This window comes from Mesocricetus auratus, unplaced genomic scaffold (assembly GCF_017639785.1).
Source record: "Mesocricetus auratus isolate SY011 unplaced genomic scaffold, BCM_Maur_2.0 Super-Scaffold_100676, whole genome shotgun sequence".
Lineage (NCBI taxonomy): Eukaryota > Metazoa > Chordata > Mammalia > Rodentia > Cricetidae > Mesocricetus > Mesocricetus auratus.
In genome coordinates, this window is record NW_024429266.1 from 174928267 (window position 1) to 174955164 (window position 26898).

Sequence of the window (26898 nt, forward strand, 5' to 3'; positions counted from 1 at the left end):
TTCCATCAGGCCCCCTCTGGCCCCGTTGTGCACCACACAAGGAAAGGTATCGAAAGATACCGTGTCTCTGACACATGTACTATCCTCAGGGTGATGAATGATAGAACCTTCTCTCTATGTAAGCCCCACGTGACAATAACATTAAGCCATTAGTGGCAGAAATATTACTTTTTAAATGTTTAGATTTGATTATTTATTTTATGTGGGTGAATGTTTTGCCTAAATGAATAAATGTATGTATGTATGTATGTATGTATGTGTACCATGTGCATGCTTGGCACCCATGGAGATCAGAAGAGGGCATGGATCCCAACTGGAGTTACAGATAGTTGTGAGCCATCATGTGGGTGCTGGAACTGAATCTGGATCCTCTGCAGGAGCAGCTAGTGTTCTTAACCATTGAGCCATCTCTCCGGCACCAAGGTTTTTTTTTTTTAATGTCAGTACTATATAAAATTCAGGGTGTTCACTTCAGACAGCAGCTGTGTCTTTTTCCAAGCCTGTGTTTAAAAATCAGTCCATTGCTTCCCCTTTCATCTCTCCAGTTCCTTGGGGTGGGGGCTTTGGTGTAGTGGGTGTGAACCCTGTGGCTGGTACCCTAGATTGACAGTAGTTTGGCCATCCTGCATTTTATCCATGACACAGATGACATAGCAGCTGTGTGCAGAGCTGTGTGTTATGGGCCAGTTGATGGGACAAGCAGGGAAGTTGTCTGTCTTCCAGGGTATGCGTGGCCATTCTTGAAAATGTGCTGAGATACTAGACTTTAGCCAGGAACATGGGAGCTGCGGTCTGGGGTATGTGGGCTGGAGCCAGCACTGGGTATGTGGGGGGTACCCTGAGTCCACTAGTGGGAGTTGTACATTCTGTGATTTGTGAGCCCAGGTGTTCAAGTTTGCTTTCTATTACTGTGATAAACAGGCTGGTCAAAGGCAAGGTGGGGAAGAATGGGTTTATTTCAACTTACAGTTGTAGTCCATTATGCAGGGAAGGCAAGGCAGAAACCTAGAGGCAGGAGCAGAAAGAAGCAGAGGCCGTGGAGGAATGCTGCTTACTGTCTTTCTCTTCATTGCTTGCCCAGTCTGGATTCCTGGACCACCTTCCCCAGTGTGGCACTATCCTGGTGGAGGCCCTTCCACATCAATCAGCAAAAAAAAAAAAAAAAAAAAAAAAAAAATGCCACATAGACTGCAGGCCAATCTGATGGAGGCAAATCTTCAAACGAGGTTCCTTTTTTCGGGATGACTCGCTTGTTTCAAGTTGACATGAACTAACCACCGCTCTAGGCAGTTTCCTAAGGTTTAAAAGGGGGAAAAGCTGCTAGTTAGAACTTGGGCCCCTGGCAGCCCCTGCTTCAGCCAGTTCCCCCTCACTTTGTGGGAAAAAATAAAGATGCACATTCTTGGGGAAGAATAGGAGGCTGACAGCTGAGGGCCAGGGTACAGATGATCCCCAGACAGCACCTGCTTTCTCCTGTTTGAGCAAGAACCAGTGAAACATTGGTCTCTCCCCCCAGTCAGTGGTGTCAGGGTTTCTTGTCACCTCCTGCTTTGCTCAGGGTCCTAGCCATGCTGGGTAACTGTTTGTCTCGTGTCTAGGAGTGCCCCCACACCTGCCCGCTGCTGCCCTGCTGTGGGGACCCTGCACAACACCAACACACTCGAGGCTTTTAAGACCGCAGACAAGAAGCTCCTTCTGGAACAGTCAGCAAACGAGGTTAGCTACACAGCCTCAATGGCTCCTTTGTATTTCCTGGGATCCAGGCAAGTGTACTGTGTCTACTCAGGCACACGGGTCTGTCACAGAAATAGTCTATAAAAGATGCGTAGAGGTGCGGGTGCTGGTGAGTTTGAGGGGTGTTTTTTCCCAGAGGGAAGATGGTCAACTCTTTCCTGTGCAGCATAAGGTCAGGAGGAGACAACCAGGCTCGGAGGTGAGGCTGGAGGTGGGGCTCATGATGTTGGAGTACAGGGGACATTTGGAGCAATGTGGCCTCTGAGAATTGTGTTGCTGTGACCAAATGCACCTGGGGCCCTGTGCTTTGTCCCTCAGGAGGCTTGGCTGTCCTGAGCCACAATGGCACTTACAGGTCTCCAGTATTGCCAGGGCAAACTCTAGTCAGTGCCAGGTGACTTGTGAGCCCCTGAGACCTCTGATGTTTCTTCCCCATCATTGTTGTCCTTGTGTCCACCGTCACAGCATTTGCTGTGTCTTTTGCAGCAACATAGAATAGCAACTGAGCAATGAGCATCTCATGACCAGCTGGTGACAACCTGGCTTTTGTCCACAGACACACAACACTAGCCCGGTGTTCAGACATGGAGGCCATGCTCCTTTTCTCATCTCTCAGTGCTCCAAATAGAGCTTTGAGAGAGCCTCACTGTGGGAATGGGTGTGGTGGTGCATGCCTTTAATCCCAGCACTCAGGAGGCATATGCAGGGGATATATTGAGTTTGAAACCAGCCTATTCTATTTAGAGAATTCCAGATAAGCCAGGAAAATATTGCCCCCCCCCAAAAAAAAGCCAAAGAAAAAATAAAGGAAAGCCACACTGTGTAGTTAGTTCAAATCACTCCTCATTTTAGAGCCTCCCTTCCCCCCAACTCCCACTTGTTGACAATTCAGATGTCCTGCTTTGATGACAGAAGTCCTGCATGGAGCTGAGCATGCACTTTGTATTTCTGCTATCATGACATGCCAGGCACACAGCAGACCATAGTGACTCCCTGCTGATGGGCATCTCAAAGGTGTGAGTATCTACTTGCCTCCTTTGTGCTGAGTGCCCCCGAGGGAAGATGCCAGGTACTCTCACCAGCTGATAATGAGGGAGCAAAGCTGCTGGAGAGGCAGTGTGGAGCAGGCAAAGAGAGGTAATGAGCCACTTCAGCGTCTGAGAGCACAGAGAAACCAGCAGCCCAATCTAACGCCTTGCGTTCTTCTGGCAGATCTGGGAAGCCATAAAGTCAGGCTCTGCTCTCGAAAACCCCATGCTCCTCAACAAGTTTCTGCTCTTGACCTTCGCAGTAAGTAAATGGGTGGAGACTACACAACCCTGACTCAGCCCAGTGTACCAACAAGGACTCCGTTCTTGTCTCTAAGAACTCTTCCCTGGGAGTGTGCGCTAAGGCCATTAGCGGGAAGCTTGCTGGGTAGTGGAGATTGCCCCAGCACCTGAGCAGTGCAGGGCTGACCTGTTCCCTTGATCACCCTACAGCCATTGCCCAATTTCTCAAACAGCGACCCCACTCTGTCATCCAGCACAGGATACGGTGTGGTGACACACACCTGTGACCCCAGCACTCATGAGGTGGAGACAGGGATACTCACAAGTTCCAGGCCAGCCACATAGCAACAGTATGTCTCAAAACAAACGAATGGAAAACAACAAATAAGCACCCAGCATTCCTTCAGAAGCCATCATGTCACTCCACTTGCTGTCGGGAGGACAAAATTCTTGAGATAATTAAATTATAAGTTTTCAGAGGTGTTGTTCTGTGGTCTCTTGCCTTCACTGTGTTTGGTCCTGTGGTCGCAGAGAATACCTCATGGTGCCTGGGAAGCAAAGAGAGAACCAGGAAAGGGCTGGGCGCCCAGTGTCCCCTTTAAAGGAATGCCCTCAATGCGTTAATTGCAACCTATTAATCTCCATGCCCCAAGCCTCACCCCCCACCACCTAAAAGCCTGACTGGCTCTTAGCACTACAGCCTGAGGACCAAACTTTTGCTTGCTTCTGAAGACCCTTCAGATCCAAAGTCTCAGTAGCAGCCATAGCATACAGGAAAGGGGCTTCTGTATGGAGGCAGTCATGCCACCTGGCTCAACACACATACAATTGTTTATCAAGAGAAAAAGAAAACCTTTCTATATACAAGACTTACTTATATAGATGTTGAGGGCAGCCTGTGTACTAGTTAAGAGCCTGCTTTCCCTGTATGTTTACCACAACCCCACAGCAGAGGAATGCATCTGCATATGCAGATGTCTGCAAAATGCTGTTGTGTTGTCAAGTGGATGTTCCATAGACTCCACCTGACTTTCAGGGTTAGATTCCTGTCCTCTAGTATGAACAGCACTTCCATGACCCACAGTGGCCAATCATACTGATATTTGTCCTCTCTGGCTGCGAATGTGCCTCTAGGCATATTAAGGCCCCTGTGTGTTTACATGTGTTGCTCTGACACAACCTCATCAATTCTGGACATCAATCTACTTCCACACATTTGATATACTTATTTACTTAGTAAAGTTGGATATATTAAGAAAATGTTTTCATATAAATTTAAATGTACATGTTGGGAGAAAGGTACCAATTTAGTTATTTTTTACTGAGTCTTGCTTCTCCAACTGCCCTCTGTGTTATTCCTTGCCAGGCACAGAAGAGGCTAGCAGGGTACCTTCCTCAGACAGCCCAAGGGTCATTACCTATGAGGGGCACATTTCCCAGTAAATTATGGTGGGAGAGAGGATACCCTGGGGCTCGGTCACGTTACCAGGTGCAGCTTGGTAAATGGTATCAATCATTTATCTACTTATGAATTCCTTGGTAGGATGGATTTAATTAGTGCTAAAGGTTTCAAAGTTTGTTACTTGATCATGAGTACCTTTTTGTACTAAGAATTCTTGTTAATTAAACTTAATCCATTTTTTATACCAACGATCTCACTAACAGTTTCGGCTTAATGAGAAAATAACATTAGCAGTTTATTTTTGTTGTTTTTTGTTTTTTGTTGTTTGTTTTGTTTTGGGGTTTTTTGTTGTTGTTTTGTTTTTTTGTTTTTTTAAGACAGGGTTTCTTGCCGGGTGGTGGTGGCACACGCCTTTAATCCCAGCACTTGGGAAGCAGAGGCAGGCGGATCTCTGTGAGTTCAAGGCCGGGCTGGTCCGACAGCCTCCAAAACAATACAGAGAAATCCTGTCTCGTAAAACAAAACAACAACAACAAAAACAGACAGGGTTTCTCTGTAGCTTTGGAGCCTGTCCTGGAACTTGCTGTATAGACCAGGCTGGCCTGGAACTCACAGAGATCCACCTGTCTCTGCCTCCCCACTACTGGGAGGGATTACAGATGTGTGCTACCACCACCCAGCTTTATTAAACTTTTAAGCAGTTTCCTAGAGTCAGTGGCAATCTGCCTTATTGTCCCTTTTGGCAAAATATTCTTAGCCAGACTTTAAAAAAACAAAATAAAAATAAAAAGGTCCTTTAAACTCTTCAGACACAAAGGGCTTTATGTTTAATTTGTCCGTGATCCTTTGTATGGGGGGAGGGGCACAACTCTAAGAAAGCTTTGGCTTCTGGAGATGGCCTGATAAACTATTGCAGGCACGTGGTCTGACTTTGTGAATTGTTTAACCTTTTGCTGAAGATCAGCTATGACAAATCATCTAGGCACAGGGGGAGAGATAGCGGGCTCCCAGGCCTTCCGTTTCCTGTCTGCAGTTCTCAGGCCTCAGACGGCCAGGCCCTTCATTAATTTCAGTTTGACAGTTTGTTTTGCCATTGTGAAAAGGGTTTCTTTTCTTTTTTTTTTTTTAAGTTCATCAATTAGTGACAATGTGGAGACTGTAATTATTAGGCTCTCATCTGGAACTGTGTTACATATGCATTTATATTTTAAAAGTCATTGAGTGATTCCATTTCTGTGAAAACTCAGGAGCAGACATCCACAGAGAATGACTTGGTTTGTTCAAAGGTCAGGGAAAGTGGGGAGTAGGTCTGTTCTGCTCATAGCGACAGGGTTTCTTCTTTGAATAATAAAAATGTTCAAGAATTATTGGTGGCTCAATGGTGTCAAACAAAAACAAACCCCACAAAATTGTATATGTAAACGTGGTAAATTTTCTCTAATTATGTTTTGATACAAGAGGTCTCTCGGGTCTTGGGGAAATGGCTTGTAACTAAAGCATCACAATGCAAGCATGAGGACCTGAGTTCAGCGCCTCAGAGCCACATAAAAGCCGAGTGGGCATGGCAGCCACTTTTAATTCAAGGGCTTGGAGGCCCAAGAAGCTAGCTAGTCAGGTGTCCTAGCTAGCTTTGAGCTCAGTGAGAGACCCTGCTTTGGCATGTAAGGTGGAAAAAGAAAGACACTTGATGGCAACCTCAAGCCTCCACATGTGCGCATATACATGTGTACATACACCCTTGTACACCCACATGTACTCACAGACAGGAGAACATACATACATGTATATATTCATATGTATGCAAAATTGAAAACAAACAAAATCTAAGTCATGTGATGACTCTGCAGTTCCCATTCTTAGCAAGACTCATGAGAAGTGATTTCTAAGCCGAAGAACTGCATCAGAGCACCACACTGCATCACAAATGAGAGAAGAGGCTGTCCAGGACCACAGAGCCCCAGGGTCTTACCCCGTGAGAGAGTCAGGCCCCAGTGGCACAGGAATTTGAGGCCCAGAGCCCTGGGACTGAGTGAGAGATGAGTTGAGAACAGCTCAGAAACTCTTTCCCCAGGATGTGGGAGTGGCCAACTGTTCCTAGCATGATGTCATTATACCTCAGTATTTGGAACCTCCTTTAACTAAGGCTGTCAGTCACAGACTTTCTATCCTTGTTCTGTACGGAAGGTCAGCAGCTGATGACTGAGACTTAGTCATTGTATTGTCTGAGTGTCATGTTTTGCCTTGTATACAACAGGTATTTAATAGTTGCTGACTTACACTCCACCCAGAAGACATTTTGGAAAGCAGTATCAAACAGGGAAACATCCTTAATCTTAAGCCAAAATGTTTCCAGATAAGGACTTTGAATGTTGACATGGTAACATAGTGGAAAATTCCACACTTAAAATGCTGCTGCACTAAAAATACTGTATCAAATTTCATGCAGGTCCTGGAAATAAGAGGTATATAATACAAAAAAATGAATTTCTTGTTTAGGCTTAGATCCCATTCACAGGGTATTTCAGGGTACAAATGCAAATAGTCTGAAATCTGAAAAAACTGCAAAATCTGAACCACCTTAAATACCAAGCCTTTGGAGAAGGATTCCCTCCAGTGTGCAGAGGACATCAGAAAAGCATTGCTGTCTCAGGACTGAAAGATGCATCAGTACTTCTTAGTGGGATCTCCATGGGAAGTCTGCTAGATGTTTCCATCTGTAAAATGGGATGAGAGGCTACCTCCTAGGGTAGTTTCTTCCTAAAGCATGCAGGGGCCACTGTTCAACTGCTTCTGAGAAAGCCTCTATCAGTATATTGTGAGTCACGAGGGGGTCCAGGCAGAAGTTCTATGTTCGCTCCATCTCTGATGGAGACAATCCAGGCATGTACTTAGTGTGCATCAGCTTTTAATGCACCCGGCTTTTCTTGTGGTGGCTTTTGAAGCTGGGTCTCATGTAACCTAGGCTGGCCTCTAACTTACTAATGTAGCTCAGGATATCCCTAAACTTCTGCTACTCCTACCTTTGCCTCTCAGGTGTTGGAGTTACAAGTATGCACCACTGCCCTGGGCTTATGTATTACATTAATAGATGTGTGTTATATACAACTTTGTTCTGATTTGTGTTTCCCTTAGGACCTGAAGAAGTACCACTTCTACTATTGGTTTTGCTGCCCTGCCCTCTGTCTTCCTGAGAGCATCCCTCTAATTCAGGGGCCTGTGGGCTTGGATCAAAGGCTTTCACCAAAACAGGTATCAGCAAGTAAAACAAATGCAGGTAAAGTTGGGCTCAGCGGTGAGAGCAGGTGTGTGGCTCACATGGAAGCTGAGCAGCTCATCTCTAGATGGAGAAAAGGCATCTGGGGAACGCTCCAGATGGTGCAGGAACTGTGTGTGCCAAGTGCTGAGGTCAGTGTGAAGAGGAGGAGTCGTCCTCCAGGCGGCCCATGGAATTTTACGAAATGCTAAGCCCACAGGGAAGAATCATAGGAACATTTTGAAAGACAGAATTTACAAAAGTAGTTTTCATTTTCAGTCTCGGAAATACATAAAGAAAGCCATAACTCTTCAGGAGAGCCTGTGAAATAAGCACAAGCCCCCACCCCCACCCCAGATCAAGTGACAGAACCTCCTCTCTGGAACAGACATGCAGATCTAATCCTTTCCTTCTAGGAGGCCATTAGAGATTAATCCCAAGAACAATTAAGATAATCAGACTGGCAGAACACAGACCTAATTGGAAAGTTCTGACGGTTATTAAGACCTTGGCTGAGGGTCAAGATGATCTGAATCTGAATTCCAGAAGCATGTCAGTCAGTAAGATGCAGAATTCTGAAGCTGGAAAAGATTTAAGGGGTGGGGGGACTCAGCAGTTAAGAGTGTTTACTGTTATAACCCAGGCTCCTATCCTAGCATCCACGTGGCAGCTCTAGAAACTATATCTCCAGGAAGACTGATACCCTCCTCTGGCCTCCCAGTCACTACGTGCATGAGTGTATAGACACACGTGCACAAAAGTACTCATATACATAAAATAAAAATAAAACTTAAAAAAAGATTTAGGAACTAATTGTAGAACAAGTGCATGGTTGTAGTCTTCTGCAACTAATTTCCTAAGAAGAAACCTAACTTGAGGCAACATATTCTAGTTGGAGATTGAATGTTCATGTTTAAGGAGGAAAAAGGAAGTTTTCAGATCATCTCAGGAACTATTGCCCAACCTTGTAACATGCTACCAAAAGGGGAAAAGCAAACAAGCAGTCATAGGTTCTGGACTGGAGGGATGGCTCAGTGGTTAAGAACACTTGTTTGTGGTCAGGAACCAGGTTCCGTTCCTAGCAGCCATAGGATGGCTCACACTAACTCCAGATTAAGGGGATCTGATGCCATCTTCAGGCTTCCACAGGCACTGCAGGAACCTGGTACACATTCACACATAAAGGCAAAGCACTCATACACATAAAATAAAAAAGGAAAAATTTCAAGACAGTGATTCTGCCCTCTAGATGGGTAAATTGTAGGGCATGTGGATTGTGTCATAACAAAACGATAAAAGATAATGACAAACTTTCTTACTGGTTAGACCATGCTGGGTTGTCACAGAAGAATGCTTGGTTACCTCTGTATACCTCTGTTGACAGCTTAAGCAGCCACTATTCCAATCCATGAAGTGCCGCCTCTGTGCCCCTGTGAAGGCATAGCATAGGGAAAATGTTATAGAAAGGTTAAGAGGTGACATCAATGGGCACTTGGTGAACTCAGTTATTTCTAGCTAGCTGGCTTTGTGGTTCCTTTGATGGCTTTGGTATTTAGCTCAGAGCTGTATTTCCTAGAAAGTGCCTTCACCCCTGCTGTTTCCAGATCCAGGCCCTCGAGCGTGCCTACGATGATCTGTGTCAAGCTGAAAGAGTCACGGCCCTACCATACTTCTTAATCAAGTACGATGACAACACCGTGCTGGTCTCCTTGCTCAAACACTACAGTGATTTCTTCCAAGGTCAAAGGACAAAGGTCAGAGTCTATGGGTATCATTTTGTCAGCCAGTTAAAAAGTTTAAAGTTTGTGTTATAATAGACCACTACCAATTTGAAACGCATTTCCTTAGCTCTCCACAATATGTTCTAAAACATTTCCTTCTCTGTCCTCTCCCACCCCCACTGTTCCCAGTTCAACTCCTCCTTGGGATCCCCCTAGCTCTCTCATAACTCGGTGGTGTGACTCCTCCCTTCTGCTAGTGATGAAGAGATCCGTTTTCCCTCTAGAAATGCCCTACCTCCATGTTCGACTTGCCAGCCTTACCACTGAGCTTGCCTTACTCCTGGAATCTTCTTGCTTCCATCTTGCATAATACTGCCAAGAAAGAGTCATCCTCAGACAGCTCATGTCACTCCGTCATTCAGTGAACAGAGCTTAGTGGGACCATCTTCTGGTCCCAGTACTTTTCAGCCCATCCTCTACTATTCTTCCCATAAACCATTGCTCCAACTAAGCTTGCCTAGTTCATCCAGACTCCACTCTTAACCACCACCACCTACTCAAACACACCAAGATCTCTTTCTGTTTTTACTCACATTGTGTCACCTTCCTATGAGCATCCTACAGCACTCTCTGTCTTTAGTGACGTCTCCTCCCATTGCAGAGCATTCTCACGTGTGTCTCCTTCCCCTGTTTGGCCTCTTTCCACACAGTCCCTGACCCAAAAACACCATTTTGTACCATGTTAGACTGTTACACAGGGCCCATATTGATTGATTGGTTGGTGTCTGTGGAGTGTGGAGCACTTATTTGAGGCCCTTGAGCAAATTCTTTTGAATGAATAAGAATATTGCAAAAGTTTTAAGTAATAAGATACATTGTATTTGTATGGAAATTGAGCCATACATCAGGTTGTGAATGAAAACGATCCACAAGTATTAGGAAGTGGTGAGATCAGGTGGAGTAATGTAAGTAAAATGAAGGAGAGTTGAGAAAAAAAGAGGCCCTTAATTGATGGCCAGTTTGAATCTAGAACCCAAGGCCTTGTGACTGTTAAGCCAAGCTCCATCCCCAGCCAGGATGTCTTTGTTTTGAAATCAACTGCATTCTCATTTTCTTTTTCAAAGGAAAAGTCCTCAAAGAATGAAGATTTAACTTTTAAAATCCTTCTTTTGCCCAGGTGATAGTAGAACAGTTGCTTGGTGATTGACAAATAGACCAGGCCTTTAGTAACTTAGAGTCCAGCCTGCTGTACTGTGTCAGCAGCAGAATTGTTTTAAAGCTGCTTTAGGCCTGGTTGAGTGCAGCAAATAGATGCTCCTTCCCCCAGTGTCACTTCGCCAACAGAGCCATTTACAGAGCACTTTTCCACTGGGGCTTGCTTTCACAAACTCAAAATCTCATAATAAATCTGTGAAATGGGTGTCACAGTGTCTGCATTTCCTATGTGAAGAGAATGATGCTGACCGTCACCTCATACCTATGGCCAGCTTCTTAGAAGCTGCCCTCTCTGCCTTCCCATGTCTACATTGCTCTGGTGCAGGCCGCCTCTGCTTGACCCTGGGCTTCTAAATAGACCTGGATCTGATGGCAGTGCTGGCACTTGCTATCTCTGTGGCCCCAGGGAAGCAGAGGAACCTTGTCTTGCCTTGGCATTTCTGCCAAATACCACAGAGCTTCTCCTTCCATGCTATGTGAATAAAATGCTCAGCACAGAAGTAGGTCATGGTAGCACTCAGTTGTATTCCCAGCACTCAGGCAGCTGAGGCAGGTGGATTTCTGTGAGTTCAAGGCCAACCTGGTCTACATAGTGAGTTTCAGGACAGCCAGGGCTATAAAGAGAGAGTTTTCTTCCCCCAAAATGCTCAGCACATAGTGGGTGCTCATCATATAGCAGACCCCCAATATGTAGTAGACGCCTTGTATGTAGCAGGCCCTAGTGTGTGGTGGGATTCTAGCATGTAGCAGGCCCTCACCATGTAGCAGGCACTCAGTACATACCCACTTCTTTTCCTACTTGTGTTTTCTCCCCCCTTCTCCCCAGCATATTTTAAGAGACTGCATAGATCTTGAGTCTCCTCTGAACTCTGCAGTGGTTCATTGGATCAAGGACCTATGCAGCCAGGACCATTGCTCCTCACTTGCTTAGAACTGTCCCATTGGTTAAGGACAGGTCTCAGGAAAGCCTGGATCACTCACAGCACATGTGCTGACTGCCTCCTTGTTGACTACAACTTGAAAGACGCTGTATAGGTGTTTTCAGAGACTCCAGAGTCTTATAAGGCGGAAGAGGCACTGACAAGAATAAGTTAATAGAAATTTAAGGAAGGAAACAAATAAGTGAGATATTGGTACACTGGTTGGTAAGTTATGCTGTTTCTTATTGTGGAAAGTGTCACAGCAGCCGTGCACACTGGCAACTTCACTGGAGTTTCCAGCCTCCCAGCCTGTGGTCATGAGTGTTCCCATCCCTCCTCCATGTGCATTTTCTAGCCTGTGGCCACATCCCTCCTCTTCCTGCAACCCTCCAGGATAAAGTTGAAATGCCCTAGCTAGCCCTGCCTCATCTTCCACTGCTCCCCAAGGTGAAGCTTGCACTCTGACCGTAGCCACGCCCTCCAAACACCACATGCTTGCACTCTGCTCCCTAATGGATTCTTCCCTTTGTCTCTCTCCTGTCACTGACTGATGCCATCCTCATTGATTTATTTCCCCAAAAGTGATAACTGACTCCATGTGCTGTCTCCTGGCCTTGTCTGGGGTCCAGCTGCAGCCTCCTCTCTACCCTTTGCCTTCTAAAGTGATGCTCAACCAGCAGCCCAGGTCCTGAGCAGCCAGTGAACACCCTCAGCATGGCAGCCATGCTGTGCCCCCTCTGTGGGCTCCACATTTACTGCCCTCTGGGTAAAAGTGGAAGCAAGAGAGAGGTGATCGTGGCCTGATGCCATCCGGGCAGGCTTCTTAAGAAACTGGGGCAGCAGTAGAGTTCCCATAAACATTTTGGAAGAGTCCAGGTGAGATTAGGCACTCCTGCTTTTACAGCCTTAGCCTTAGTTTGCTATTTAGATAATCCCAGCTTCTCTTAAGTGTTCCTTGTGTCCTGGTGTTTCCATGAATGACTCACCGTCTTCTAAGAACAAGCATTTGTTTCAGTGTGCGCCCTACAGGTGTGTTCTCCCTTCAGACGTGGTCATCTGTTTCCTGCCACCACGTCACATCAGCCTCCAGCTTCTCCTCTTTGGTGTCTGTGTCTCTGCCCCTGTCCCCAGTTTACAGCACTGGGAATGGAACCTAGGACACCTGACCCGTGCTACGGAAGTCCTCTCTGGCTGAGCTACACCCCGGCCCCGCCTCCCCTTCCCAGCTGCATTTTCGTCTAGAAGTTGCTCTTCTCAGTGAGCCTCCTGTCTTCCTGGGAAAGATGGAGAAGTATTGAGATCCTCTGGATGTCTCTCCTGGGTGACATCCTTATGTCCATGACTCCAGTAACCATTTCTTCCCACGTGACACATTCAAACTCCCTGTGGCCCCTCACCACTTCATCTGTCTGCCTGCTTACCCACCCTGAATTCAGGACCTTCCCAGTAAGAGGCTGTTGGTCCTCTTAAAGGCATCATCAGAATGGGTCTGTTTCCATCCTCTTGCTGGCTCCCTCCCTGTCCCTCGTCACATAGTTGCTTCCTGTAGCTCTCAGATTCTTAACATCTCAACCTGCTACCTGTACCTTTTTTCTGTTTCCCCGAGCTGAGCTGTTGCCTTTCCTCTGTGTCACTGAGTGACCTCTGGATGGGCCTCTGGGTCTACTGTGGCCTCTGATCCAACCCTCACCTGCAGTGATCTCTTGTGGTGTTTCCCAAATGAAATCCCTGAGTGTCTTCACTCTGAGCCTAGCAGCTGAATTCTTTACTGACATATATGACTTTTGATGTCAGCCCTGTGGGAGAGTGTCTACTGATATACCTTTTTTTGTTTTGTTTTGTTTTTTGAGATTTTGAGACAGGGTTTCTCTGTATAATAGCCCTAGCTATCCTGGAACTCACTCTGTAGACCAGGCTGGCCTTGAGCACAGAGATCTACCCGCCTCTGCCTCCCCAGTGCTGGATTAAATGTGTGCACCACCACACCTAGATGGCATACCTAACTTCTATGTTGGCCTTGTGGGAGGGATCTGCTCACATACCTGACTTTTATGTTGGCCCTGTGAGAGGAATCCACTGACATACCTGACTTTTATGTTGGCCCTGTGGGAGGGATCTGCTCACATACCTGACTTCTATGTTGGCCCTGTGGGAGGGATCCACTCACATACCTGACTTCTATGTTGGCCCTGTGGGAGGGATCTGCTCGCATACCTGACTTTTATGTTGGCCCTGTGGAGGGATCTGCTCACATGCCTGACTTCTATGTTGGCCCTGTGGGAGGAATCTAGCCACAGTTTACAGTTTTGTCCACAATCTCTCCTAGGCGTCCGGCCTCTCGTTTTCCCTGTGGCACCCTTTTCTTCCCCCCACCCTCATTACACGTCCCCTTTGCTCTGCTGAGTGCGTGCTTTGGATCTGAACACTCCCTACATCCTCAGGACACTCCCCTCTCTTCCATGCACAGGCTTACCCCTCCTCTTCTGAAGCTAGCCTTACCCACCTCTCCGGATTGTATTCTTTGGCACAGCTGTCATTCTTCATTTTCTTGGTTATCTTTGATATTAAACCTTGCTTTGAATTTATGCATTTAAGATTGTTGATCTTTTGAGACTGGATTTTTTTTTTTTTTGAGACAGGGTTTCTCTGTAGCTTTGGAGCCTGTCATGGAACTCGCTTAGTAGACCAGACTGGCCTCAAGCTCACAGAGATCTGCCTGCCTCTGCTTCCAGAGTGCTGGGATTAAAGGCATGCGCCACCACTTCCCGGTGGGACTGGATCTTACTTTGTAGTCCAAGTTGGCCTTAAGTTCTAGACCCTCTTGCCTCAGTCTCTGCATACTGTAGGCGTGTACCCTCTACCTGGCCTTCTTCTTTTCCATACTTTTGTCTGTTTGTTTATCTTAGTCAGGTCCTTACTATGTAGCCCTGGCTGTCTTGAAATTCACCTTATAGACCAGTCTGACCTTGAACTCACAGAATCAACCTGCCTCTGCCTCCCAGCTGCTGGTGTTAAAGACTTACACCCAGCTAAAACTTTTATTTATTGTTATTATTGTACATGTGTTTCTGATGTGTGTGTGCAGAGGTGTTCATGCCATGGCACACACACATGTGGAGGTCAAAGGACAACTTTCTCCTTCTGCCTTATTGAAGGAGAGTCTCTTGTGTTGTTTCTATTCTGAGTACCCTAGGCTAGCTGGTCCATGAACTTCCAGGTGATTCTCCTGTCTCAGCCTCTGATCTTGCTGTAAGAATGGTGCATTACAGATTCAATCTGCAGCATCTGGCTTTTTGCGGGTCCTGGAATGAAACACAAGTCTCCAGGCTTACACAACAAGCTCCTTTACCTGCAGACACATCTCATCAGCCCAGCCTCCTTTTAAATGCTCTGTTCTCCTAGGACTCCTATCTTGTTGCCCACCACTGTGTCTGAGTAATATCAAGTCATCCCTATATGGAAAGCGGAATGCGAGAATGAACCAGGCATGACTGTCTTGTGGGGAGGACTGGAGGTCTCATATGAGAAGACTAGTCAGTGCCTGACACACAGTAGGCCTCCAGGAAGTAGCTAGAAGCTCTTGGTATGATAATGAGGGCTCTTTGTACCAATCATTACTTCTTCAAGAATGTACTAGAAGCTACAGGTCCTCTCTGCGCTTAGTGGGGTGTGCTGAGGACTGAACAATTTCCCCAGGTTCCAGGTCACATCTAATGCCATGGAAGTATGGAGACCCTTTGTGGATCTGTAGATCTCTGGCTTGAAGGGAGAGATGGGAAAGGAGTGTGCCTGTGGGCTTGCTGAGGTAGAATGGGAAGGGTTATCTCTGTGTGCATAGGGTGTTGATGAACATGTGGAACATGGCTGGTACAAGAGTGGCATCTGCCCCTAAGGAGGCTACACTTCTAGCCTCCAGCAGCCCAAGCCTCCCTTGTCTGAGTTCTGACCTTGTGCCCAGCGTAGAGCCAGTCCTTATGTTATCAATAACCCTCTGTATCACAGATGAGGAAAATGGACGTCGGTTAGGGGTGGAAGCCTTGCCACTGTGTGCTGAGCGGGCAAGGCAGCAGCTAGCTTTTTCCTCTCTGGCTCCTGGATAGGTGTAGAGGAGAAAGCCACTTTCCAGTTCCCACTTCAGTTAATGAGCCAGTGTTGCCTGTAAGCAGCAGTATCCTCACCCTGACAAGTATATAGTAGCAACACCATCCCTCGTGGGTGGCTAGAAGAACTGGGAGGTAACCAGTATGTCAAGCTGCACTAGATTTTTTTCCTGCATGACCTTTGTTCCTCTATCTCTTCAAATGATAAATTGATCAGATTACATTTTCTATGGAAACTTTTTTGTGTTAGTCTTACTTTTCAGCTATTTCATGAAAGTATATTTGGAGTATTCCAGGTTTGCCCAAAGAAAGACCAAGTTCCTTCCTTCCTTCCTTCCTTCCTTCCTTCCTTCCTTCCTTCCTTCCTTCCTTCCTTCCTTCCTCTGTCTCTGTCTCTGTCTCTGTCTCTCTTTTTGGTTTTCAAAAAATCTGAAGAAACAAGAAGAGCCCACCCACCAAAGAAATGGCTTCTGGGTCACTTTCAGGCCTACACATCTAGCCAGCATGCCAGCTTAGTGACAGGTCCTGCATGGGCATTCTCAGTCAGTGTACCCAGGATTACCTTTCTCTCACTTCTTTGCTGATATGAGGTTGTTTAATGCACACTTGCTGGATTTAACTCGAGTGAAAATTACCTGTGACATTGTAACTCAATATTCAGGTGTTCTTGATTGCATGTATCCCAAAAATGTTTCCCAAAATGGATGTGGTGTGTGTGTGTGTGTGTGTGTGTGTGAGAGAGAGAGAGAGAGAGAGAGAGACAGACAGACAGACAGACAGACAGACAAAGACAAAGAGACAGAGATAGACAGAGACAGAGAATATGCACACAATGATGTGCGGTGGGAAATACACACACGCACACACACGCACACACACACACACACACACACACACACACACACACACACACACACACCCCTACCTCATAATTCTGGGGATGGAGGCCAGGGCCTCGTGCATGTTAGGTAGACAGCATGCTCCTGAACCACACCCCAGCTCATGGTTTATCTTTGTGAAGATCCAGTTATGATCCATTCAGTGATTTGAGCCACAAGTAGGCCATCTCCCTGCTGACGAGATGGCTCACTGGTTAAAGATGCTTGTCATACAAGCTTGGAGACCTGGGCTGGATAGATCTCTGGAACCCAAGAAAAGGTGGAAGGAGAGGACCAACTCCAGAGTTGGCTATGAACTCCATATACACCCTGGTGCACATGAGCACCATACACACAATAATAATAACAGTAGTAATAATAATAAATAGCTCGTGCAAACAACTATTTGAACTCCATATACACCATGGTGTACCACACACACAACAATAATAATAACAGTAATAATAATAATAAATAGCTTGTGCAAACAGTGCATCAGTACACTGTGCTAGCTGTGTTTCTGGGTGTGCTTAATTTCCAGCTTCAACTTGCCGTCACCATTGCAAAATTTCACAGTTCTTTAGCCATTGATTTTCAGTTTTGAGGTTTTTATTTTATTTTCAAGGGAAGATATTGATGTGTAGCTCAGGATGGCCTGGAACCTGAGATTCTCCTACCTTAGCCTCCCAAGTGCTGGATTATAAGCCTGTGCCACCATACTCAGCTTTTTTTTTTTTTTTTGAAGTAGACTATGTATGTTTTCTTGTAACCTTTTTTGTGCTTTACTTGAAACAAAAATTATATTCTGTTTGATTGCAGCCTTTTAGGATAACATCCTCTTGCTTCACACCCTTTTTAGAAGGTGTGTAATAATAGACTATCTGTACTGTTTCTGACAACTAGCTCACATACTTTGTTACTGTTTAGATATTTTTGGAGGGTGGGGTGAGATGGGATTTCTTTGTGCATATCCCTGACCTGGAACTCCCTCTGTATACTAGGCTGGCCTTGAACCCACAGAAATCTGCCTGCTTCTGCCTTCTGAGTGCTGGAATTAAAGGTGTGTGCCACCATCGCCCATCATTTTTGTGTGTGGGGGCATTGTTTGTTTGTTTGTTTTTGTTTTTCAAGGCAGGGTTTCTCTGTGGCTTTTGAGGCTGTCCTGGAAGTAGCTTTTTGTTTTGTTTTGTTTTGTTTTTTTGTTTTTGTTTTTACGAGACAGGGTTTCTCTGTATTATTTTGGAGGCTGTCTGTCCAGGGTCCAGCCCGGCCTGGAACTCACAGAGATCTGCTTGCCTCTGCCTCCCTAGTGCTGGGATTAAAGGCGTGTGCCACCACCACCCGGCGGAAGTAGCTTTTATAGACTAGGCTGGTCTCGAACTCAAAGAAATCCACCTGTCTCTGCCTCCCGAGTGCTGGGATTAAAGGCATGCACCACCACTGCCCAGCCCAGCATTTTTTAATGTATGAATTATTCATTCCCAACTCATCTGCAGCTTGACTAATTTCTAAAGGAAAAATTCTTTAGATAAAGAATTACTAAATGGAAGAGATGAACACTTAAAATTTTTAAATGTGTGTGCATGCTTGTGGGTTTATGCCCAGGGGATTCCAGAAGAGGACATCAGATCCCCTGGAACTGGAGTTACAGGCACTTCATGAGCCGCCCAATATGGGTGCTGAGAACCATCCTTTGGCGTTTGCACAGTTTATACATTTAACCACTGGACCACCTCTCCAGTCCTGATAATAAACATTTTATAAAAGTATTATTATTATTATTTGTGTGTGTGTGTGTGTGTGTGTGTGTGTGTGTGTGTGTGTGTGTGCGCGCACCCATGTAGGAGAGAGCGAGCAGGGTGTACTTGTGGGTGTCAGCAGACAACTTGCAAGAGTCCCTTCCCTTCCCACACGTTGCATTTGAGGAAACAAATCCAGATCACGAATGGGTTGTCCAGAAAGCATTTTTATCCTCTGACCCACCCCACCACCCTTGGACATTTTATGGTTTGTAATCAGTGCTGTGCTGGTTCATGTCCAACAACTGGTCCTTGAGGAGGACTCACACGATTTTGTGGTGTTTGCTCATTTCCTCTGCACTGGGATTCCCACCATGGATCATCAAAATACAGAGGTGAAGTCACAGAACCCTGATTGGAGGAGAGGTGGCCAGGGTTGGCGGTCACAAGCCTGTCGAGCCTTGTCAAGGTGGCGAGTGCTAGTGGATGAGTGCTGCCATGCACTGCCGTGTGCCTCCCCAGCATCAGATGCTCTGGGTTCTTACACACTGGCAGGCACAGAAATGACCCTCCTTTAAGTTCTTACTTCCTGCAAGAAGTGTTGATTTCAACTGGACAGAGTAGTTCCACAGGAGCACTGCATTGCCACGGAATGCCATTCTAAGTCAGTTCTAGTGGAAAATGCTTCGTAATTACAGCAGGTTCCCCTGTGGTTCTCCAGCTGTCTTCTGTGAGCCAGGCCTGCTCCTCACTTAGCTACCACTTAGTGGTAGGTGCTACTTTGTATCTTTGTTGCAGGCTGTGACCTTGGAGTGCACTTGAGACATGCATTTTCTTCCCTGTGCTTTTAAAAAGTACTCTTCTTTGTCCACTGCCTGGGATACTGAGTGTTTGAGTATTAAAGGCAGCCATTTGTACGGGATCCTTACAGGAAAACCCTCCAACTGGAGATGGTCAGGTTGACTGCTTTGCCCTCTTTATTCTCGTGTTGTAGTTTTCTGCAAATTGCTCCATGGACAGTCGCCAGATCGCAGCTGTGTCACTTGACTGAGCCGCACACCCTCAGCAAAGCAGAAAGGAACACTTACTTATAAACTGTTAGAACAGCCTTCCTTTTTAATTCTGCTTTGCCTTGTCATAAAAGGAAGTGATTCAGCCCAGTTCATGAAGTCACTTTATGGTAAAGCCAGGTTTAGAACCCAGGACTCCTAGTCAATCTTTATCTCTGTCATTAGGCTGGTTCACCTAGCACTCACTGGCCCATATATAAATTCTCCCTAGACTAAGGCTCCAAGTTAACCCCTGAAACACCAAGAAACTTTGGGGTCACTTTCAAATCCTTAAAGGAATATTAAATGATACTTAATATTTAGCCTCTTGTCAAGTGGGCTCTGTCATTTCCTGTGTGGTGTATGTCTGTCCCCTGCATGCCTGTCCCCATGGGAGAGCTCCCTTCAAGCATTTTCAGCCTCACCCCCATTTGTGGATACATGGCAGATGTTTCTTTAACTAATCACCCTGCTCTGTATGGCTCATCTTAGGTCAGGGTGTTCTAAGAAACTGGTTCCTGGTCATTTCTGCTCCAAGATTTTCCCTTTGATTATTCCCTTCCTACCAAGAAATACACTTCTTTTCTGAGGCTGGGAATCTGCTGTGGCATGGGGTATAATGTTCTGTTTTATACCATGCAGACAGCACTTGGGTTCAACTCTGTGTGTGTGTGGATATAATACTTGAGACCCAGAGAGTGTTGGTCAGTTGGCCCTCACGCCCTCAATTTTCTCCTGGAACTGAAGGAGGAGGAGGTCTGTGGTGAAGGACTAAACTGGAGCAGGATGTGGGGAGGTGGCTGCAGCTGGGGGTGTCTGTGGTTTGCTATCTTTACTGTTTCTTGTGTGATACCCCCCCATTCTCAGTCTGTGCTGAATGCAGGTGAGAATCACTTGGGAGATGAGAAAATTAAGCTCAAAGATGTTAAGTCAGTTACCAAAGGTCATCAAAGAGTAAGACACATATGACATTCTGCATGGGCCAACTTTTTTTTTTTTGAGGTCACATTTAGCAGTTGAAACTCAGACCTCTAAAGGAATGTCATTTTCTGGGTTGATACTGAGACTTTTCCTAAATGCCTCTCTGGTGCTCTTAAACGCTGTGGGACCAAGCTTCACTGGGCTCTGCTGTTCTGGCCCTAGCTGTGATTCCTTTCTTCTCTATAATGTCACCCAAAATTCTGCACATCTGAAAAGAGGCCTTTGAGATGAAACAATTCATCACTTTTCCTTTTTTCTTCTTCCCTCCTTACCCCCTTCCCTTCCTTCCTTTCTGGTTCCTTTGTTCTGCGTCCATCCCTTCCCAACCCCTTCCTGCCTTCCTTCTTTCATTTTGATGCTAGGGATAGAGATGGGGGCACGCAGTCCATGCTGGCTCCAAACTCCCTATGTAGCGAAGAATGACCTTGAACTGATCCTCTGCCTCCTGATTCATCGCATATGGTCCTTGAGTAAGGAGTACACAGTGGTCCAAGAAATAATCAGTTACAGTATGGAAAAAAAAAGCAGTAAACCACACTTTAAGCAAGTGCTCTTTTTCTTCAATTCTAAAGTGTTAGAGCTGAAATGATTGTGCATAAGAATGTCCTGGGTGTCTGCTGAGCACATAGGGGATCAGATGAGATATGTACGTGAGTGCAGCCAGCTTCCAGGCAGCTGTGACGTGGGTGGCATGTGTCCATCCTTTCTAGAAACTGCTGCACATCATTGAGCAGTGGTGTTTAGCTGTTGTTAGAACCACCTAAGATGCAGCGATGGAGCAGAGGATGCGCTCAGTGTTAGAGTGCTATTAGAGCACACATGAGGCCCTTTTTTGAGTGCTGTTGTAGCACATGTGAGGCCCTGGTTTCTATCCCTAGCACAAAAACCCACTGCTGAAGCCAAGTCCCAGACCTTGATCAGAACCTCTGGACTTGGAGCCCAGGCAGCAAGTTTCTTAAAGCTCCCCCACCCCAAGGCTAAGTATGGTATGAGAAGAAGAGCCATGGTGAGGTCAGGAGAGCACCGAGCCCATGTTCCAACATTCCCCTGGGAGACCACGGGTTCCTCTGAGCTAGCAGGCTGAGGGGAGGGCGAAGTTCCCCAGGGACACTGATGCTCTGGTCTGCACATCACATGGTGGCATGAGAAGCCACGAGTCCTTGGATTTTGGGGACTTGAGAAAAAGCCCCACAGGTTTGGTTGATTTTGTTCTCTTGGCTCCAAGACTACCCTCTCTAGTGCTTCTCAAATTCAAGTTCACAGACTGGAGCAGCTGCATCAGAATTACTGAGAAGTCTGATGGAGATGCAGGCCCCTGAGGGAGGCCAAGAGGCACTCCTGCTGCTGTTAACAGCACCGGGAGTGTCAGGCTTTGTGTGCTCAGGGTCATCTCACTTCATCTCCGCAGCAACCCTGTTAGGTGGGTGCCATGATTGTCCTCACAATTCTCACAGGGCCAGCAAGGCCCACAGGACTGAATGTTTGGCCTTGGCAGGACTCAGCGTAGCTTTGATAGCTGTGTTCATAAAAGTTCTCTGTATTAAAAAAGTTTTCTGTATGCTGACGATATTTTATCTGAAGAGAATTTATTTTTAAGTAGATATATATGTATTTGTCCTGAAGACATGAATATACTTCTAGAAAAGACTTCAAAAGCCGGGCGGTGGTGGCGCACGCTTTTAATCCAACACTCGGGAGGCAGAAGCAGGTAGATCTCTGTGAGTTTGAGGCCAGGCTGGACCGACAGCCTCCAAAACAATACAGAGAGACCCTGTCTTGTAAAACCAAAAAAAAAAAAAAAAAAGACTTCAAAATCTGAGAAGTTGGCCGGGCGTTGGTGGCGCATGCCTTTAATCCCAGCACTCGGGAGGCAGAGGCAAGTGGATCTCTGTGAGTTCCAGGCCAGCCTGGTCTACAGATCGAGTTCCAGGACAGCCTCCAAAACAATACAGAGAAACCCTGTCTCGAAAAATCAAAAAAAAAATCAGAAGTTTTTACACAATTAAGAAAGCAGCAAATAATTATAGAACTAACGTGATAATTAGGTGTTGGTAATAGTAAATTTCATTTTCTGAGATTGAGGATAGGTGAAGATGGACCTGTCTTCAAGTAGGACACAGACAAGGCCTGATGCATCTCTGCCACAGACCAGCACTCAGCCACTGCTAGCAATGGCTGTAGAATATTTGCGGGTCAGGAAGAGCTTATGTGTGATGAGACATAAATCTACTCTTGTGGCATGATCCCACTTATGTCTAGAAGTTATAATACAAACATATTTTTGTAAAGAATAGTTAGGGGTAGTTGTCTTAGCTAGGATTTCTGTTGCAGTGGCAAAGTTCATAACCAAAGCAACTTGGGGAAGAAAGAATTTATTTCATCTCACAGTTGTAGTCTATTATGAAGTGAAGACAGGAACCTCGAGGCAGGAACTGAAAAGGCCGTGGAGGAGAGCTGCTTACTGACTCGCTGTCCTTGGGTTGCTCAGTTGGCTTTCTTATACATCCCAGGATGTCCTGCCGGGGAGTGATGCTGTCAGCACTGGGCTGGGGCCACCTAAGTCTATCCACATCAGTCATTAATCAATAAAATGTGCTACAGACTTGCCTATGGGCAATCTGCTGGAGGCATTTTAATTCCTCTTCCCAGACAACTCCAACTTGTGTCAAGTTGACAAGGAGAAAAAAGAAAGCCAGCCAGAACAGTAGTTATGTATATTGTAATTGTTTTCTTCTTTACTTTTTTGGGGGGCCCACCACCCATCTCCCAAGTAAGTCACACAGGGAGGCTTATTCTTACTTATGAATTCCCAGTCTTAGTTTGGCATGCTTCTAACCAGCTTTTCTTATCCACCTTCCTTTTTTCTCGGGGTTTTTATCTTTCTTACTTCTGTATATCTTACTTTCCTTCTTACTGCAGGGCTGGCTGGGTGGCTGGGTGGCTGGGTGGGCTGGGTGGGCTGGGTGGCTGGGTGGCTGGGTGGGCTGGGTGGCTGGGTGGCTGGCCCCTGACGTCCTCCTCTCCTTGTTCTCTCGTTGCTGCTCCATCCTTCTTTCTCTTTACATTTATACTCTGTCTGCCAACCCCGCCTATCCTTGCTCCTGCCTCACTATTGGCCATTCAGCTCTTTATTAGACCATCGGGTGTTTTAGACAGGCACAGTAACACAGCTTCACAGAGTTAAACAAATGCAGCTTAAACAAAAGTCATACACCATAAAATAATATTCTACCACAGTTATGCATGAAGAGGTGGAAAGAGCTTTCTTTTGCTGCTGGTAATATGACATGGTTGTGGGGTTTATTGTTTTTTGTTTGCTTGTTTATTTGTTTGCTTTCAATCTAAATGTTGCTACCGCTTCTGCTTTTGTCTTACACCACACTGAACATTGTATGAAATAAATGCATAAAGTTTCTGGGCTAATTTAGACTAAAAGTAAGACAGAACTGGGTGTTCGGGTACATACCTTTGATCCCAGCACTTGGAGGTAGAGGCAGGCAGGTCTCTGTGAGTTTGAGGCCAGCCTGGTCTATAGAGTGATTTCCGGGACAGCCACTGCTGCATAGTGAAACCCTGTTTCAAAAGGGAGTGGTGTGGTGACATGGCTTGGTGGGGAATGGTGCTTACAGTGCAAACCTGGTGACCCGAGTTCAATCTCCAGAATCCATGTATCCCCAACATCTATCTAACATTTTCCCCAATATCTATCACTGCCTCTCTCTCCTTCTCCTTCTTCCTCCTTGCCCCCCCCACACAAATTTTGTTTATGTACATGAGCTCATATCAACCTTGTTTTTATTTAACCTACATTATACTTATAATGGAAATCCATGGCTGCATGGTTCTCTGCCAGCTTTCTCCCTACTTTCCTCATTCTTACTTCCTTCCCTCCCACTCATTTATGTCCAGCCTTTTTTTGTTTTGTTTTGCTTCCTGGCAGTACTGGGAATCAAACCCAGGACCTGCACGTGCTGGACACATGCCAAAGTCCATCCTGGCCTTCGTTCATCCATGTTTCTATCATTCAATAAACATTTACTGAGTAGCTACTATATGTCTAAGATCATGGAAGGGTGAAAAGGATTCTATGTGCTCTAGACACTCAGCATCCTCCTCGTTACTAAAACTTAAACTTTTATTTGGAACGACTTTAGATTTATAGAAGATAGTTACAGGAACTAGAGAGATGGCTCAGTGGTTAAGAGCACTGACTGCTTTTCCAGAGGACCAGGATTTGATTCCCAGCACTTACATGGTAGTTTACAAACATCTGTAAATCCAGTTTCAGAGACTCTGATGCCCTCTTCTGGTACTTCACAAACAGTGCACAGACATGCATGCAAGCACAGCACCCATACACATAAAAATTTAAAACTACTTTTTTAAAGTAACTAGTGGGCTTGGAGAGGTGAAGTGCATTTGCTTCTCTTCCAGAGGATCCAGGTTTGATTCCCAGCACCCATGTACCAATTTACAACTATCCATAACTCCAGTTCCAGGGGATCCAATGCCCTCTTCTGACCTCCGTGAGCACCAGGCTCTTACGCGGTACAGATACATACATTCAAGGAAAACATTCATACACTTAAACAATTTTTAAAGGTAACTGGGAAAATATGGAAAAGAAGATAGTTGCAAAGTGTGTGGAGTTCCGGTCTGTTCCTGTGAGTCAGTTTTCCTTGACATTGTTACATTGTTACCTTCCACCACTACTCCCGCTTCAGAGCTTAGGAGCCAGGGATGCTGCAGTCCTCTCGCTTTTCCCAGTAGCTCCTGAACCAGAGCATTTTTGCACTGCAGTTGTGTTGTGTCCCCTTAGTCTCGTAGGCTCTCTAAACTCTCTTGTATTGATGACCTTGACAGTTTGACTGGTAAGCTATGTTTTTCAGAATATCTGTTTTCTTATTAAAATGTGCTTATGGATACAAGCAAATTAAAATAAACAAACAAGCAAACAAAAACAAACCAGGAAAAAAATCAAAGAGGGCACCAAATTTTATATGTTTTGCATTGATGAGTTTGTTATGCATTGGCCAAGTACTCCTAGCCATGGGACCTGTCCTGCAGTATGGCTGATATCACCAGTGACAGTGAGTATCAATTGCAGGTAGCATCTTGGCTAGGGGTTGGGACTTTGTGTCCAATTCCTCTTCTCAGGGTTGGGACTTTGTTTGCCTTGAACCAGTGCAGGTCTTGTGCATGTTACCACAGTCTATGAGTTTATGTGTATCCATCCTGTTGTTTCCTTGGAATGTCCACCAGCTCTGGCTCTTACAATCTTTCTGCCTCCTCTTCTGCAAGACATCCTGCTCTCTACACATTGTCTGTGAGTCTCTCTGTTCGTTCCCATCTACTACAAGAAGCAGCTTCTTTGATGAGGGTTGAGCAATGCTCTGATCGATGGGTATAGCAATATGCCATTAGGAGTCATTTTATTGCTATGTTCATTTATCAGACTAATAGTAGTAGGTTTTTCCCTAGCCCCATGACTGATCTAGTTTTGTTTTGGTATTGTTGTCTTATTGTTTTTTTAAATATATATAGTTTGCTCATTTGTGTTGGTATTTGTTTTGTTTTAGGGAGAAAGAACATAAAGTTGGGTGGGTATGGGAGGTAGAGGAGAAATAATATGATCAAAATATTGTATGAAAAAATAATAAAATAATTTTTACAAAAGAATGTGGTTATGGGTTTTTTAAAGAATCTAGATGTAATCAGGTTCCCCTGCTCTTCCCTCCTCCCCAGGGATCCCTGATGACACCCTTGGTTACAGCCTTCTCCTGTAAAGTTACTATTTGTGCTTTGGAAACAAATCCTTCAGTTCAGCCTCCCCTCAGAGATGGGGAGGATTAAATGCCTCTCCTGAAGAGGGCAGCATCCATACACATTGTTTGAGTTCTTACCGACTTGTTAAGTCCAATATTGATGAGTATGGGGTTATCGATTTCTTTGGCAGAGGTGAGGGTGGGATTCGGAGCCTAGCATGCACTATACTCTGCCATGGGCCATAGACACTCTGCAGTTTAGGTTATGCCCCACCCCCACCATCCCTCTAGCCCCCCCACCCCATAACTCACTTGTCCCTCTGGTTGCTCCCGTTTGGACACTCGGGCTCTGTAGCTCTGTACTGCTCTCTTCATTTCCCTGATGTGGCCTCATTCTTTTTTATTCTTTTCCCTTGAGCACTTTATTTATCTTGTACTATGAGATGATCCAGGCACATCTTGTCTTTTCTCTGTCCCAACTCTAAAATCGGTCCCAACTCTAAAATCCAAGGTGCCCTGACATATTTTATTGGAGAATGGTTTTTAGAAATCAATATCTGACTGAATGTGATGGCACACACCTTTAATCCTAGTACTCAGGAAGGGGCAGAGGCAGGCATATCTCTGAGTTCGAGGTCAGCATGGTCTACAAGTGAGTTCCAAGTCAGCCAGGACTACACAGAGAAACTCTGTCTCAAAAAAAAAAAAAAAAAAAAGAAAGAAAGAAAGAAAGAAATGAAGGGAGGGCAGACGGACAGATGGATGAATGGACAGACAGATCGATTGATCAATCGATCTGGGGCCCAGGGGCAAGGTGCCTTTCAACAGAGAGGAGAAGGGAAAAGATACATGTCACCTGCAGTGTTTGAT

At 45.6% G+C, this 26898-nt stretch overlaps 1 protein-coding gene across 6 annotated transcripts in view; it reads left to right on the forward strand.

The window, feature by feature from the left end:
- Atg7 (autophagy related 7) overlaps nucleotides 1-26898 on the forward strand; it is a 278976-nt gene that overhangs the window by 28889 nt on the left and 223189 nt on the right. For all 6 annotated transcript variants that reach the window (XM_040738126.1, XM_040738125.1, XM_040738129.1 and 3 more), the window contains 4 exons: nucleotides 1599-1716; nucleotides 2947-3024; nucleotides 7540-7656; nucleotides 9265-9414. In XM_040738126.1, the coding sequence (XP_040594060.1) occupies nucleotides 1599-1716; nucleotides 2947-3024; nucleotides 7540-7656; nucleotides 9265-9414 (463 nt within the window). The remainder of the gene's footprint in view (nucleotides 1-1598; nucleotides 1717-2946; nucleotides 3025-7539; nucleotides 7657-9264; nucleotides 9415-26898) is intronic.